General features: G+C 37.7%; 1 protein-coding gene across 5 annotated transcripts in view; it reads left to right on the top strand.

Moving 5' to 3' along the window:
• Window positions 1-15,412, top strand: part of dscamb (Down syndrome cell adhesion molecule b) — a 317,810-nt gene that overhangs the window by 210,053 nt on the left and 92,345 nt on the right. For 4 of the 5 annotated variants that reach the window (XR_015508884.1, XM_087283469.1, XM_087283470.1 and 1 more), the window contains 3 exons: window positions 1,153-1,431; window positions 7,248-7,523; window positions 11,322-11,618. Coding sequence is in view for 3 of the 5 variants with exons in the window: in XM_087283469.1 (XP_087139595.1) it covers window positions 1,153-1,431; window positions 7,248-7,523; window positions 11,322-11,618 (852 nt within the window). In the remaining 2 variants the exon portion in view is untranslated. The remainder of the gene's footprint in view (window positions 1-1,152; window positions 1,432-7,247; window positions 7,524-11,321; window positions 11,619-15,412) is intronic. The other variant, XM_087283472.1, reaches the window with a different exon arrangement.

The raw sequence follows: 15,412 nt of genomic DNA, 5'->3' as shown, positions 1-15,412 counted from the left end.
TGGGTTTAGGTGTGGAGTAGGTGTAGACGTTAATAACTGATGTACAGTGCCATCCTGCTGACAACATAGCTCTGACATGTGGATCTCTATAACTTCAAGTTACACCTCTACTACAAATTACGCCTCTTCTTGTTACGCCCCTGTCTTGCAGTCCGCAGACAGACCCTACTCGTGTTCTCTGTTTTGCTTCATATGGAAGTTGAACTTAATGCATTACGTAAGCGCTAATGCAAATCTTCCATATGAATGAACTGAAAACACTTGCTCTGATGTGCTCCCATTGTGCCATTGGAAACACACCGTTGCATTTTGCATTTTTGTCAGAGAGCGATGTATGCCCACAGCTGAAAAAGTCAACTTCTGTGCGAAAAAACACCTGATGTCATGCATTCCAGCACTAAGACCATTGATAAAGTGGTTGCCAAGCAACATAAAAAGTGCAGGTCACTACTCTAATGTCAACAAAAAAGCAGTTTGGTTCATTTCGCTTTATCCTAACTTAATTTTTTGTGCAGTTTTCGGACAGATTGGCCATTATCAAAATGTTAAATTATTAAATTTAAATATGTTATATGTTAAATATTTTAGTATGTGTCTCTCCTTGTGGGAATATTGTTTGTAATGTCATATGACTTTCTCATCAGACACGCTTATGGTCGTATTTTAGTAATTGTGTACAAAGTGTAGATGTTAGTACTTCAAAATATTTGTGCTTAACATTATAATAGTAGTTTACTGTACTATTTTTGGAATTTTATGGTTTCTGCCATATTTTTAACAGTAAAATATGATGGATAAGTTGGCGGGTCATTCCACTGTGGTGATCCCTGATAAATAAAGGGACTAAACCGAAGAAAAATGAATTAATTAATGTTTTTCCTAGAGATGGGTTGCGGCTGGAAGAGCATCCGCTGCGTAAAAACGTGTTGGATAGGTTGGCGGTTCATTCCGTTGTGGCGACCCTGGATTAATAAAAGGACTAAGACGAAAAAAAAAATTAATGAAATAATGTTGAAAAAGAATCAATTTTGAAGATTGTTAGAAACCATTGGCTTCCATAGTAGGAAAAAATATATAATATAATATAATATAATATAATATAATATAATATAATATAATATAATATAATATAATATTCATACTTTCTTTCAGAACCTGTGGATTCTGCTCCGGTGATTCTGGATGGGTTTGAACGGAAGGAGGTTATGGTGGGTCATCGGGTGGAGCTCCCATGTAAAGCATCTGGTCACCCTCCGCCCAGGTATCGCTGGCTGAGAGACAACAGTCCATTGGAATCAGATAGCCGGTACCATCAGAGTGTATCAGGCCTCCTCATCGAGGCCACACGACCCAGCGATGCAGGCAGTTATGTGTGTGAGGTGTGGAACAGCTTCGGAAATGCCAAAGTGGTCGGACGGCTGGTTGTCAAACGTAAGTTATCTTTTACAATTTTTTTATTTAAAATCTCATTTTTGAGATCTACTTGTATTGTTTTTTGCACAATATCAAAGCTAAGTATAGTACGAAGTTTATTTCACAAAAACGTTTAGTTTTTCGGTCAAATCTTATTGACAGATATGACAATTAGGTCCCACTTTATATTAAGTGACCTTAACTAATATGTACTTACACAGGAATTAAAAGTTTGAAACAATGTACTTATTGTGTAAATACATGTATTTACTGTGTACTTATGCTTGATTAAATACCTGTATTTATTTTTTATGTAAGTACATAGTAGTTAAGGACACTTAATATAAAGTGGGACTGACAATTGTTTTAAGCAAGTACAAAAAGTATTTACACTGCTAGTCAAAAGTTTGGGGTCAGTAGGATTTTTAAATGTTTTAAAATAAGGTTTTCCTGCTCACCAAGGCTGCCTTTATTTCATCAAAAATAGAGTACCAACTGTGAAATGTTATTACACTATAAAATAACTGTTCAAAAGTAGTTTATCATTTAATTTAATATTTTATTCCAGTGATTTTATTGATGAATTTTCAGCTTCATAACTCCAGTCACATGATCCTTCAGAAATCACTCTATTATTATTATTATTATTATTATTATTACTATTATTATTATTATTATTATTATTATTAATAATAATAATAATAATAATAATAATAAAATCAATAATAATTGGAGTAATAATTCCATTTTAAACTTCATACAATAAGTTATAAACAAATAAGTATTAACCAATTGAACTTTTTCTTTTTTTACATTTAATAAAGTTGCCTTGATGAACATAATAATTTTCTTTAAAAAAAAAAAAAAAACATGAAAAAAAAAAAAAAAAAAAAAAAACGACCCCAAACTTTTGACCGGTAGGGTATATATGACAGTATCAAAGGTTGAATGTATTATTATAAGTTTTAAATGTGCTCCATCCAAAAGAAAATCTGTGCAAAATCTTTCAACAACATAAAAACAAAATGGCTGCCAGTAGCTTTCATGGTCATTTTACGTAATTCCCTGTGATTTCCTGGTAATCAACTAAAAACTCTTCCAGGTTAAATGATGATAGGCTGTTTTTTTAAGTGTAAAATATCAACAGAAAAAAATATGTAAATTTTTTCATATTAAGGAGACTCACTTTGACTGGATCATTTGAATCTATGACCATATCCACATGTATGCAGGTGTTTTTATAAATGGAGATTTCCCTGATTTGATTTAAAAAACCTCTGTCTATATGAAAATGCAAAAATATCATGTTGGCCAATCAGAAAGGATTAAACAGAGTGCATGCTGATGTCATGAGGCGAAAACAACCACCACACTTTACACGGAATTTTGAAAAATCCTCAACCTGGCGTGCGTTTCTGAAAACCATGGTTATCAGACTAAGGTCTCAAGTTTCATTGTTGCAAACATAGTTCGATGATTTGGCATTTCCCAAATCCATCATTCCAAGGAACATTTGCAAACTGCACGGCAAACTTGGACGTTTCCAACTGCACCTCTGGAGCTGTAGTTGGAAGCAAAGTTCCCGGTTGTGTTCTATAGTTAGAAGCAAAGTTCCTGGCTGTGTTTTATTCCCAGCTATCCCCCTATGCCCTATTCATTTAGAACGTTCCAACAGTTAAACTTGGAATGATTAAAAAAGCATCAAGTCAACTCTCTTATGTGTAATTTGCTTTCAAACTATTTTTACAGTTCAGTTTTAGCGATCTTGACAATTACGCTCCCTTAGCAGTGCACTTTGAAAACACTTGTGCCATTTTGAATATGGCTCATGATGGAAGCTATATGTGACCTACTATTTATAAGTGGAACTTACGTTACATCTTCAAAACTTGTGAAAACAAAAAAAAATATAGCATATGTTATTGCTTTTAATATATTGTAGGTTATTTATTAACCCATTTAAGCCCACCGGCAACTATATGCCAAAGTTCAGAGTTGCCATTTTCCTTTTCTAAGTAAATTTCTACATGTTTAATTTATTAAAGACATGCAAGCAAACAACCAAATTAAATATTCCAAGAAAGAAAAAAAGGATTTACTTTGATTTACTTCCTGTCATATGAGGCCTTAACCTTCCAACCCCTAATTTCAGGATGCAAAATGGATGCAAACCCTTTTAAATGAAGGCCATTTTCATGATACTAAAAATTATTTTTTGTTCACCAATATATATCGACATAATCATGAAGGTTTCTAGATTCATCCAAACAAAACAAATCTTTCAAGAGATCTGAGGTTTTTGTATACTGTGTCAAATGTTCAAGCGGCACCTATAGTTGTCGGTGGCTGAATACCTTGTAAGTATATAAATCATGGGAAATTAGGGAATAATGTGTTAATAAGTTAATAAATGAAGGTTATTGTCCTTGTTTAATGATCTTTGCTTTCATAATACCCCATCTAAACAAAACAAAACCATTTAACTGATATATTTACTTTAAAGGGCACATAGTTTACCCCTTTTTTATGATTTAATATTAGTATTATGGTTCTTCTGAGTGTGCCAGTTTAGGCTCAGTTCAACACACAGTTCAGATTTGTTTATTATAATGTGTTCAAAAGTGTCATGTTGGGGGCGTTTACACAGTTTGCTGTTTTAGAGGCGTGTTGCTTCACGTGAAAATTAGTTTCGGCTTCCCGCCCAACGTAACAAGGAGGCGGAGCCAAGAGCTCGCCCACTCTGTGTCTTCAACAGACAGGCAGACTGTGAGAAGGAGCAAGAGTGAGAGGATAAGCATTCAGTCGTACATGTACAACTCGGACACAGACCAAGCAGAGAGTACACAATCATTTGTGTCGTTGTATAGTTTTACAGACAGCTGTGTGCTAGTTTAAAGTGCCGAGCTTGACTGAGGCACCGGATGCGCACACCATACGGCAGAGACATGAAGTGTCGCGAATCGTCGCACTAAGCATTTTAGAACTCTAAACATAGGTTTCTATCAGGGTAAACACAACAGTGCTTGAAGCTAGGTTCCGTGGACAGCCGCCGACTTCAAGCGCCGGTGTGTTTACCCTAATAGAAACCTAAGTTTAGAGTTCTAAAATGCATGGTGCTGCGTCAGTGTCGCGCCACGCAGAGCGGCGTTTCTGGTGTGCGACCTGCAGGCAATTTGTTATTTTTTTCCAATGGAGAGACGTGCACGTGATGGGCATGCACTTTACAGCTGTCTACTTTAGTGAACAAAACCTGCATATGATGTGAGTAACAGGTAATAAAGTTGTAAATAATATTCAATTTGTGGCACAGAGTGATCGTTTGAGAGTCGCGTGCGAAGTATGAGCAGCATGCAGCAGTAAAAATAAAACCCAAAGTGTGCACATCATTTAAATAATCATATCTCATTTTGTAGTTATGACTGCGACAAGCATTTGATCAGGGCCGGAGTGGGACTCATTTTCAGCCCTGGAGTTTCAAGCCAGACCGGCCCACCTCAGTTCACGACTGATTCCAATTCAGTTACTAATGGCACTATCACGTCTTTTTCAAGAAAACTGCTGCTTTAGAAATTCAAATGTTCAACAGCCCTAACAGTATTTTATGTCTTAACAATAAAATCTAAAAAAAAAATTAAAAAAAAGATATTTCAAGGTAGAATCGATCACAGTTCTGCGTCATTGAATTGCAATGTGCTTACCACTGGACCACATTGGCGCTAATACAGGGAGTGTAAAAAATAATTAATGACTTGCGACCCTCAAGACACAGCACTACTTTCTTTTGATGGCTCAATCTTTTTCTCCTATTTTTAGATTTCTGATCAAGTTATGTCAGATTTATTAATGTAGTGAATCATTTGATTTTCATTGAGCAGGTGTATTGTTCATTTTATTCGAATTCTTATATTCACTAAGGTGCCGCTGTTTGGGGTCGATAGTTACATTACATCATCGTCATTAACGCTAACCTGCAGGTTGCATTTTTCTCACGGGGCTGCGAGAAAATAAATAAAAAGAGCGGCACTGCGGCAAAATAATGATTAAAAAGAGTAAAGCTATGGTCAAAAAAAATAAATAGAAGAAAAAAGTGTGACTGCTGAGAGTGCAAGCAGCTAGGGACACCGGCCCTCGCGGCCAAAAAACAGACCGGCCCACCCCGGTCCTCCCGATTAGCCAATCCGGGCCTGCATTTGATATATACAGTGTCAGTATGACTTTTCTAGCCTGTTGATTTTACCAGTGAATTAAATGGTCTAATAATGTTCTCAGATTGCAAGCATAGGCCTATATCTCAAACATAATTCAACATCAGAATTATTATAAGTAGAATAGAGCTATTTATAGAAACCAGTAGACCGACAGATAATATTAATATTGTTGTTTTACCACATGTTTGAGAAAAAAACAATAATCTCACATTAAGCTTTATTTTGCATCTACAGCATCGTGAGAGAATCTCGATCTTTATTTTAAGCCAAAAAAATGCGATTCTCATTTTAGCCAGAATCGTGCAGCTCTAGTATTTATTATCAAATTCATTTAACAATGAAAGATCAAGTTGCATGTGGTGTGGCTTTGCTCCACTTGATTATAAAATGTGTTCATATGTCTGAAATATCTGAAACAGTAGTACTGTTTTGCATTGTTTCATGAGATTCCTGATTTTGTAAAGAGGAAAAAAAAAAAGCTGCTTCTCGCCGCTTATCGCCGCCGACTCTCATTGAAAGTTAATGACTTCCGGCTACTTTGACGCTCTCGCCGCTTTCGGTGTGAACGTACAGTTTGTTATAATGTAAAAAGTCCATAATGATGATTAAAAGAGGGTGGAGTGACAACTTCATTAGAGAAAAAAAAAAAACATATTTTTTGGTCAAATTATATTTGTGTGAGAGTGTTATTTTAACTCTTTGTAGGAATGAGACGAGTAGGAGATGTTAATTTTACTCCTAGGATTTTGCTGTATATCAAATTGTATGTCAAAAAGGCTACTTTTTCGTAAGCTTTCCATTGAAAAACAACAGGCTGCAAAGGGTGCTTAAGGGGTTGTAGCTTTAAACTGATGTAGAGTTTTTCAACATTACTCTTGTCCTTTTTGGTGTAATCTATTCATAAACATTGACATGTGGAAAAACAGCGCCTCAGTGCGTCCTCGTTGGGGCGCTGGGGAAAGGGTTAAAATGATGTGCAACAAGTTTTTTATGAAATGTTGTGGAGTAAAAAGTCAGATATTTTGCATTGGAATGTGCTGAAGTAAATTTATTCAAAATAAACTTGCACTCATGAAGATAATTTAAAGATCCCACCCTGCAAGATGATGGGAAATGGGTGCACCTCTTTACCACTATGAAAATGCTCTGTAATGGGGGTTCACTCATGGTTCATTCATTCACTAGAATGACATGTAAGCAGGGTGGCTCGGTGGCACAGTCGCCTCACTGCAAGAAGGTCACTGGTTCGAGTCTGGCTGGGCCAGCTGGAATTTTGATCGGAATTTGTCTTTTCTCCTTGTATTCGCGTGGGTTTCCTCCGGGTGCTCCGGTTTCCCCCACGGTCCAAAGACGTGGTATAAGGGAATTGGATGAACTAAATTAGCTGTAGTGTTTGAGTGTGTGTATAAATGTGAGAGTGTATGGGTGTTTCCTGATACTTGGTTGTGGCTGGAAGGGCATTCGCTGCGTAAAACATATACTGGAATAGTTGGCGGTTCATTCCGCTGTGGCGACCCCTGATAAATAAGGGACTAAGCTGAAAGAACATGAATGAATGAATGACATGTAAACGTGTTTTAAAGCATTGGTTTAATATATGTGCATTTTTGTTTTTATCTTTCCCAGAGCCTCTGAAAGCAGTGGTGAGCCCACGGAAGGTGAGGGGCAGCGTGGGTAGCCAAGTGTCTCTGTTCTGTAGTGTGACTGGCTCAGACGAGTTTGACATCACCTGGTACAGGAATGCGGAGAAGATCTATCAGGGTATAAATGTACGAATCACGGGCATTAACAACGAGAACCTGGTGATGGAGGGAATGGCCAAGAGCGATGGAGGAGCGTATCAGTGCTTTGCTCGAAATGGAAAGATGTCCACCCAAGACTTAGTTCAGGTCGTCTTGGAAGGTGAGTCCATCTTGGTGGTTCTGTTCTGGGACGTAATGTCATGTGCTTCAAGCATTGCTGGAACAAAAATCTTCATTTAATATTCATTCTAATCTCATGTCATATACTTCATTTATTTTTCCTAAATAGTATGAATAGTATGAATAATATGTGAATAATTATAATAATAATAAATAATAATAAAAAAGATTTTAGCTAGATGATTTCAATTGAACTGACATAAATCCCTGTCATTTAAACAACTGCTTACGTTATCAATAAATTAAGTGTTCAAATTTTTATTTTAAATGTTTTTTATGCAGTCACCAAACCACATTAACTCAGTATTACTGATAGATAGATAGATAGATAGATAGATAGATAGATAGATAGATAGATAGATAGATAGATAGATAGATAGATAGATAGATAGATAGATAGATAGATAGATAGATAGATAGATAGATAGATATTTAGATAGATAGATAGATAGATAGATTGATTGATTGATTGATTGATTGATTGATTGATTGATTCAATCATTGATTCATTTATTCATTGATACATTTATTTATTAATTTACTAAATGACTGACTGACTGACTGATTCATTCATTTATTCATTGATTGATTGATTGATTGATTGATTGATGGATTCATTGATTAATTAATTAATTAATTAATTAATGTATTAATGTATTATATGTACACATTTTGTACATATAATACACATTTTAGACTTTATTTTAAACAACTGTTCATTTAGGTTAATAAAGCTTGTGTTCATCTGCCAGCACATTTTAATACAACACCCACATCTGAATATCAATGCACACAGTTATTTTTCTTTGTTGAACATACATGTAACTGTGCGTGTGTTAATTAATTAATTCATTCATTCATTCGTTCATTCAATTATTCATTTATTTATTTATTGACTGGCTGACTGACTGTCTAACTGGTTGAATGGTTATTTAGTTAGATGATTAATTGAATGATTAAATAATTAAATAATTAATTAATTCATTCATTCATTCATTGACTGACTGACAGTTTGAATGGTTGATTGGTTGGTTGGTTGATTGATTGATTGATTGATTGATTGATTGATTGATTGATTGATTGATTGATTGATTGATTGATTGATTGACTGACTTAATTAATTAATTCATTTAATCAATGACTGACTGACCGACTGATTCATTCATTCATTCATTCATTTATTCATTCATCAATTGACTGGTTGAATGGTTGGTTGGATGAATAATTGATTGATTCATTTATTGATTCATTCATTTATTTAATCAATGACTGACTGACTTACTCATTCATTTATTCATTCATTTATTAATTAATTCATTCATGAATTCATTGACTGACTGACTGGTCGAATGGTTGGTCGAATGGTTGGTTGGTTGGTTGGTTGATTGATTTCATGTTTTTTTTTATTTTTTTTTTATTTATTTATTTTTTGCAAATGCCTTGAAATTGTACATATAATACACACTTTAGACTTTATTTTAAACAGCTGTTCATTTAGGTTAATAAAGCTTGTGTTCATCTGCCAGCACATTTTAATACAACACCCACATCTGAATATCAATGCACACAGTTATTTTTCTTTGTTGAACATACATGTAACTGTGCGTGTGTTCTAATAAAACTCTTTCCTGGACTTTACTGAAGCTACTCTGCCCTGCAGCTGAATAGATTTTTTTGTTTCTGCTTGGTTGCTGGGGCAACTGTCTCCTGTTGCCACAAAACCGCATAAAGAGGATATTGATAATCTATAACGATGTTTTAAAAAAGCCACAATGATCAGAGAGTAAAGACTTCAATGGCACTAGGCTCAAAACGCAACTATTTTCCTGCAAAGTGTCAGTTCTATAGGAAAACGGGACTGAAAAGAAATTGAAGTAATGTCTGGCCAAGCGTAGTGTTTTTTTTTTTATTGTTCATAATTGAAAAATGTTAATATGAAGGAGCAGTTTTACAATCATGTTTTTTAGGTCTTGTATCAGGTTTTATTTCAACTGGGAACTAAATGCATTTTTTCTGCATTTTTTTCGAACTCCTTGGACACAAAAACCTTAAAGAATGTCCAGAACACATTGAAAAGACTCGATATTCTGCAACCTTGTTAGAAAGTTCTGCTTGTTAGAATGAAACTTCTTGAGACAGACATTTTTGAAATTCTTGATGGCTTTATTCTGGGTTCAGACTAATTATTCAGGCACAATTATAGCAGATTGTAGATTTGTAAACCTTTAATGACAGAAATTGAATGGCAATGGGTATATAAAATTTATAATTTTCCACATTTTGAAGATATTTTCCCATTATTAAAAATTAAACTAAAACACAACATACTCAAAACACATACCTCTCAAAGGCAAATCCAGACAACCAATAATAATGTAGTCTCTTAATTGTATCCAGAGCTTTATGTTACATTCAGTAAAGCTTATTCCATACTGCTGTACACTCTTAGAAATACAAAACCTGTCACTTTTTCAAAAGGTACATATTTGTATCATACAGGTAGACTTTAGCACCTTTAGGGTACACTATTGTACCCTAGTCTCACCTGTGCCTACACATTTGTACTGTTTAGGCATTAATATGTGCCTTTAAAGGTTCAAGACTCCCTCGAGTACTTAAATTATTATTATTATTATTTTTTATAGATTTGTGTGTGTTGAGCCTCAGTTAAGACAACATTAGCATCGGGCAGCTTTAATTGTTAGACAAACTGGATTATTTGATATTTTGTTAGCTAATTTCATCTTCCGGGTTTAAAATAATATTTGGATGAAGATCTGTGATGTATCATTTTTCTGCTAGTGGAGGGATGACGCGTCTGTTTCTCGTTATTATTCAAAGCTGACTTTTCTTATCCTATGAGAAGACCCTGCTTCCTAATTATTCATGAGAGCACGTGCTTTCTGAAGTCAAGGCAGACCTACTAAGCTGTAAGACCCAATGACTGGGTGAGACTGCATACGGCAAGCAGTATTTAGCCGTTCATGAAGGGTCATAACGTTATGTGTTTGTTTCCATGATTCATATGGTTTGTTGCATGTGTTTCCCCACGATGCTGTCCGGGCCAATACAGCAAAGCTGTTGGTTTGCTGCAAGCATTTTTGTCTAGAGAGCTGTATACAAAAATTGGAGAATGGTGGACTTCATCAGTTGAGTTCGTTACCATTCAGACACATTGCCTATATCCATGCTGCTGTGATCACCTATGTTTAAAATCCTACAGATTACCGGCAGGGTTAACGGTTGCGTTAGACAAGGCTAGAAACCTGCTTCACTGCTATCCATTGTGTCTGCATTTAGACCTGGGGATTCAGAAGGAAAGAAGTCCAACTGATTTATAGTGGTTCTCTTTATAATGAAATAAATTGTGGTTATATGTATATGAAATTATGAATAAGATATGTAGCAGGGCATTAAATTACTGTTTATTTCTTTGCATTTTAACTTTGCAAACTCTAAAATCATACGTCTCCTCATGGTTTGTGTCTCATTTTGTGAGCCAACTGACAACAGTTGTTCCCTCCCCTTTTTCCCCTGCTCTGCTGACCACGCCCACTCTTCGCTCTGCTCGCAGCGCTCGATGAAGCATGTTTTGAAAAAATTACGAGGTAGACTTAAACCGAATGCGTGTCTCTTGGCTCTTTAAGAAACTTTTTGAAACAAAAACCTTTTGAAAAGTGACCGCCCCAGTGACAGATTTTGTACCTTTATTTCTGAGAGCGTATGTAACAGGAGCAAAAATAAAACAGTAAGTCAAATCTGTCTTTGATTCCTCCAGATGGGACACCAAAGATCCTCTCTGCCTTCAGCGAGAAGGTTGTGAGCCCGAATGAGCCCATCTCGCTGGTGTGTCACGTGAAAGGAACCCCCCTCCCCACCGTCACCTGGACCCTGGACGACGACCCCGTCATCAAAGACAGCAACCACCGCATGGACCGCATCATCACCACAGAAGGCCACGTGCTCAGCTACCTGAATGTTTCTCACACGCAGGTCAGCGATGGGGGGGTCTACCGCTGCACCTGCAACAACTCGGCCGGATCGGTCTCCTATCAGGCTCGAATAAACGTAAGAGGTGCTTGTCAGATCAGCTCCTCAAAAACACCCACACCACACCACAATCACAATCACACACAAACATGATAGGCTTGTTAGGAGATTTATATGTGAAATTTTTATTTGTAAGGAAATTGTAGTTGTTTGAGATTAGCAATGTGCAGTCTATGCTTAGCAGATTAAGATATGTAATCAATAGTTATTATAATGAAATTTATAATAAGCAAATGAGCATTGATTCTATGTAAAGACAACCAATGAATGTGAAGGCAGCTCCTGTCTTTGAGGTTTGAACACACCAAGCCGATGGTCAGCCTTTGGACACTGTCAGGCCATCTGTAAGGGTATGTCAGGCTAGTTTTTAGGAGGGAGTTTGCCAAATCGAGAATTGGGGACAGACATAGGTGGAACACAGCGCTATGAATTAGAGCCATATCTGTAAACATTAGGATGTGAAAATAAGGGATACCACAACCCCACTTGGGTATAATAGAAAAAAAGTTGCAAATAAATGAAAGAGCTATAGCTATTTGATGACGGATGACACTTAAGGACTGATCTGTAATGTTCTACATGATCTATAACTGTTTATGCTCAATCGAACATAATTAGTTTTGTTTAAAATAAAACATGTCAAGACAGACATGTTTACTAGAGGTGTGAAACTACATGGTTTGGTTACGATTATCATGCCATCGATTCGGTTCATTTCGATATCTCGGTGCATTGACGATGCTTTCCATACACAGTGTTATATTTTGGGGGGTGGCTATAACAAGCTGTTTGTATACACACACACACCCACACACACATAGACACAAAGCAGCACACTGTCTCTCATTCACACACATACACAAACATAGACAGCACCAAACAAACACATACGCAACCACGCTCGGGACCGATATTATGAGACTGCCCACTGCTGGTAAAATTACACCAGAGTTACCGACCGCTATCGCACTTTATTAGGAAAATTTATTCTCGTGAATGCAGACCTATATCCAGAAGTATCGTTGTAACAGCCGAGAGGAAAAGAGAGGGGAGGAAAAGTCACGCCAGCAGGTAAAATGGGCCACAGTAGCCACGTTTCCACTAAAGCGCCTAAAGCGAACAAGCCAGGGCGAGCCAACAAGCCAAGGCCGTTTCCACTGTCACTTTCGGGGCCTAATCGGGCCAAAAGGCTGGCCGCTGACTTTTTTCTGTGCCAGCGGCCGGCCTTTTTCGGCCCACCGAATACTTTGGGCCAAAGAGGGCTAGTTGGGACATCGGGGCGAAGTGAAAGGAGAGGCGGACACTAGTTTTCCGATCGCACACGAGTACATGCGCCAAACAAATAAATAAATAAGTGAAAAAAAACATCTAGCCTTTTAGGCTGTGGTCTTTTTGAGTATGATCGCCCTTATGTTTCCCTTTTAAATGTAAGGCTGTTGCATAAAATAATAAAGTTTTAATTTACAAGTGACTTTGCTGCGTCCTCCTTGATGTTTCTATAACGCAGAATAATCTTTACACCGACACAGCAGACAGTAAAAATTAAATTAAAATGTTTCAAGTCTCTCCAGAGCGTTTGGGCTGAATGTTTGACAGCGTCTATCTAAACGAGGATGTTATAAAATACATTTCATACCGCGTTATTAACGGAGAATTTCTGTGGTTTGATGGATGGGTGCTGGGTCCCTCCGTTTGAGATGAGACCACTCGATACACGATGCCAACAGTCGGTCTCTAAGTAAATGAATATGATGAATGGAAACACACAGGCCTGTGCGTATAGACATATAATGTAATGCTGTACTGTAACGTGTAGTTTGTTTGTTTTGGTTGTCTTCATTTTAATGGTTTTGTGATGATGCGATGGTGTGCTTTATCTGCCTGATTCCCCCTGAAGTGGGCGGGTTGTGTGACGTTTGATTTGGGAGACATTCTGGGGGCGGGGTTTGCGTGATGCGCTGCGGGATACTAGCCCGTCAGTGGAAACGCTACATGATTTCGCCCTCACTGCTCAACCTACCGGGTGATTGGTCCGGCCCAGCCCGATAAAAGCCCTGGCTCGCACTGGCGAAATGGAGTTCACGTTCATACCCTCATTCGCAGTGAAATAGGGGCTTCTGCTGTAAGTCAGTGAAAGAATGTCTAGAAAACACACACACGCAGTGAAATTGTGCACAGTTTCTGCATTTTTAAGTAGTTGGCACCTGGAGTGTTGTAAATACCTGCGCTCACCTCCGTCGCGACAAAGCGCATATGAGATAAATGATGTCAGTACATAATGACCGGTTATGATTACTACTGAACCGATACCGAATTGTCCACGTCTGCATCGTGGTGCACTGAAGAAACAGTTCATTTTGACACCCCTAATGTTTAGATATAAGTTTGTGTATTAGTCTATTTTAACACCAATAGCCAAATCCCAAAGTGTACACTTTCACTCCACTTCAAATCACGTGTACAGAAGCTGCTCAGGGAACAGTGTCTCTTTATCACTATGCAGTGTGTCCATAGCATGAATTAACTGATTTATAAAAAGGGCAATGCCCTAAATGAAAAGTAAGGGAATACTGCCATTACTATATTAATTCCAAAATGCTTTCAAGCCTAAATAGAGCAAAAGTGATTCTGCAGAACTATGCATATATTGGGTATTAGCTTTATGTAGATGCCATCTTTCATAGAAAGATTAGAAATACTTGAAAAATACGGTTATGATAGCAGTTTAAAATGTCTAATGTAAAATGGGGAGAATCCTTGGAAATATGGGAGGGTTGATAAGTATGATCAGAGTTCAAGAACAATAATTAACAAAACCAAGTCAATAGATAATATCACCCTGCAGCCCGAGACCGGTTACTTACTAAAGCTAAGCAGGGCTGAGCCTGGTCACTAGCTGGATGGGAGACATGGTAAAACTAGCTTGCTGTTGGAGGGGTGTTAGTGAGGCCAGCAGGGGGTGCTCAACCTATGGTCTTTCTGAGTATCAATGCCATAGTAATGCTGTGTTTACACCAGACGCGGAACCCGCATCAAGCGCGAGTGAGTTACATGTTAAGTCAATGCAAACGTGCTGTGATACATGCGAATGGCGCGGCGCGAATTGACCGTTTTGCGCGTTTGATGCGCTTAACGCGCGTTTCGCACAAATCGCTCGAGTTCAAAAATCTGAACTTCAGCGGACATTGCACCACGTTAACCAATCAGGAGCTTGCTCTTGAGGGGGCGTGATTATGACATATCGCCTGTTGTGGGTGTCCCGGAGGAATTTCTCCATCCGACACCGACAAAAAGTTCATCAAACTGGGCTCAGCTCAGTCAGAAGCACAGCTGAAAGCCTCCGTCATCCAGGTAGAGTTTCTGGAGAAGTTTATGAGCTCACAGAGCTGGATGCACCTCTAAAAGGATCTAGTGGACTCAGACACGGCCCTAAATGTATTAACGCTGTTTTTCAGCCTACATAAAGCACATAAACACTGTTATTTTCTTCATAAAATCCATGTTAGCCATTTAGCAACAAAGCTACAGTCACCGGGCAGACAGAAGCCTTACCCATCACGCAAATCTGTGTCTGTTCTGAAGTGAATTTGATGCACGAATGAAGCTGGGTTTGATACGCGAATGAACCGAGTAAGCTCAAATGTTCACGTGGCTATTTACGCGTGAATACCGCTGTTTATCCACGCGTTCCGCGTCTGGTGTGGTCACAGCATAAAAGTGAACAGGACTCTATACTGTCAGTGGGCGGATGATGCGTTAAACCGAGGTCCGGACCTTTTGTGGTCATTAAAAATCTCATGGCACTTCTCATATTGAGTA

Source organism: Danio rerio, chromosome 15 (genome assembly GCF_052040795.2).
Source record: "Danio rerio strain M-AB ecotype USA chromosome 15, GRCz13ab, whole genome shotgun sequence".
Classification (NCBI taxonomy): domain Eukaryota; kingdom Metazoa; phylum Chordata; class Actinopteri; order Cypriniformes; family Danionidae; genus Danio; species Danio rerio.
This window is presented reverse-complemented; position numbering and strand designations above follow the sequence as displayed.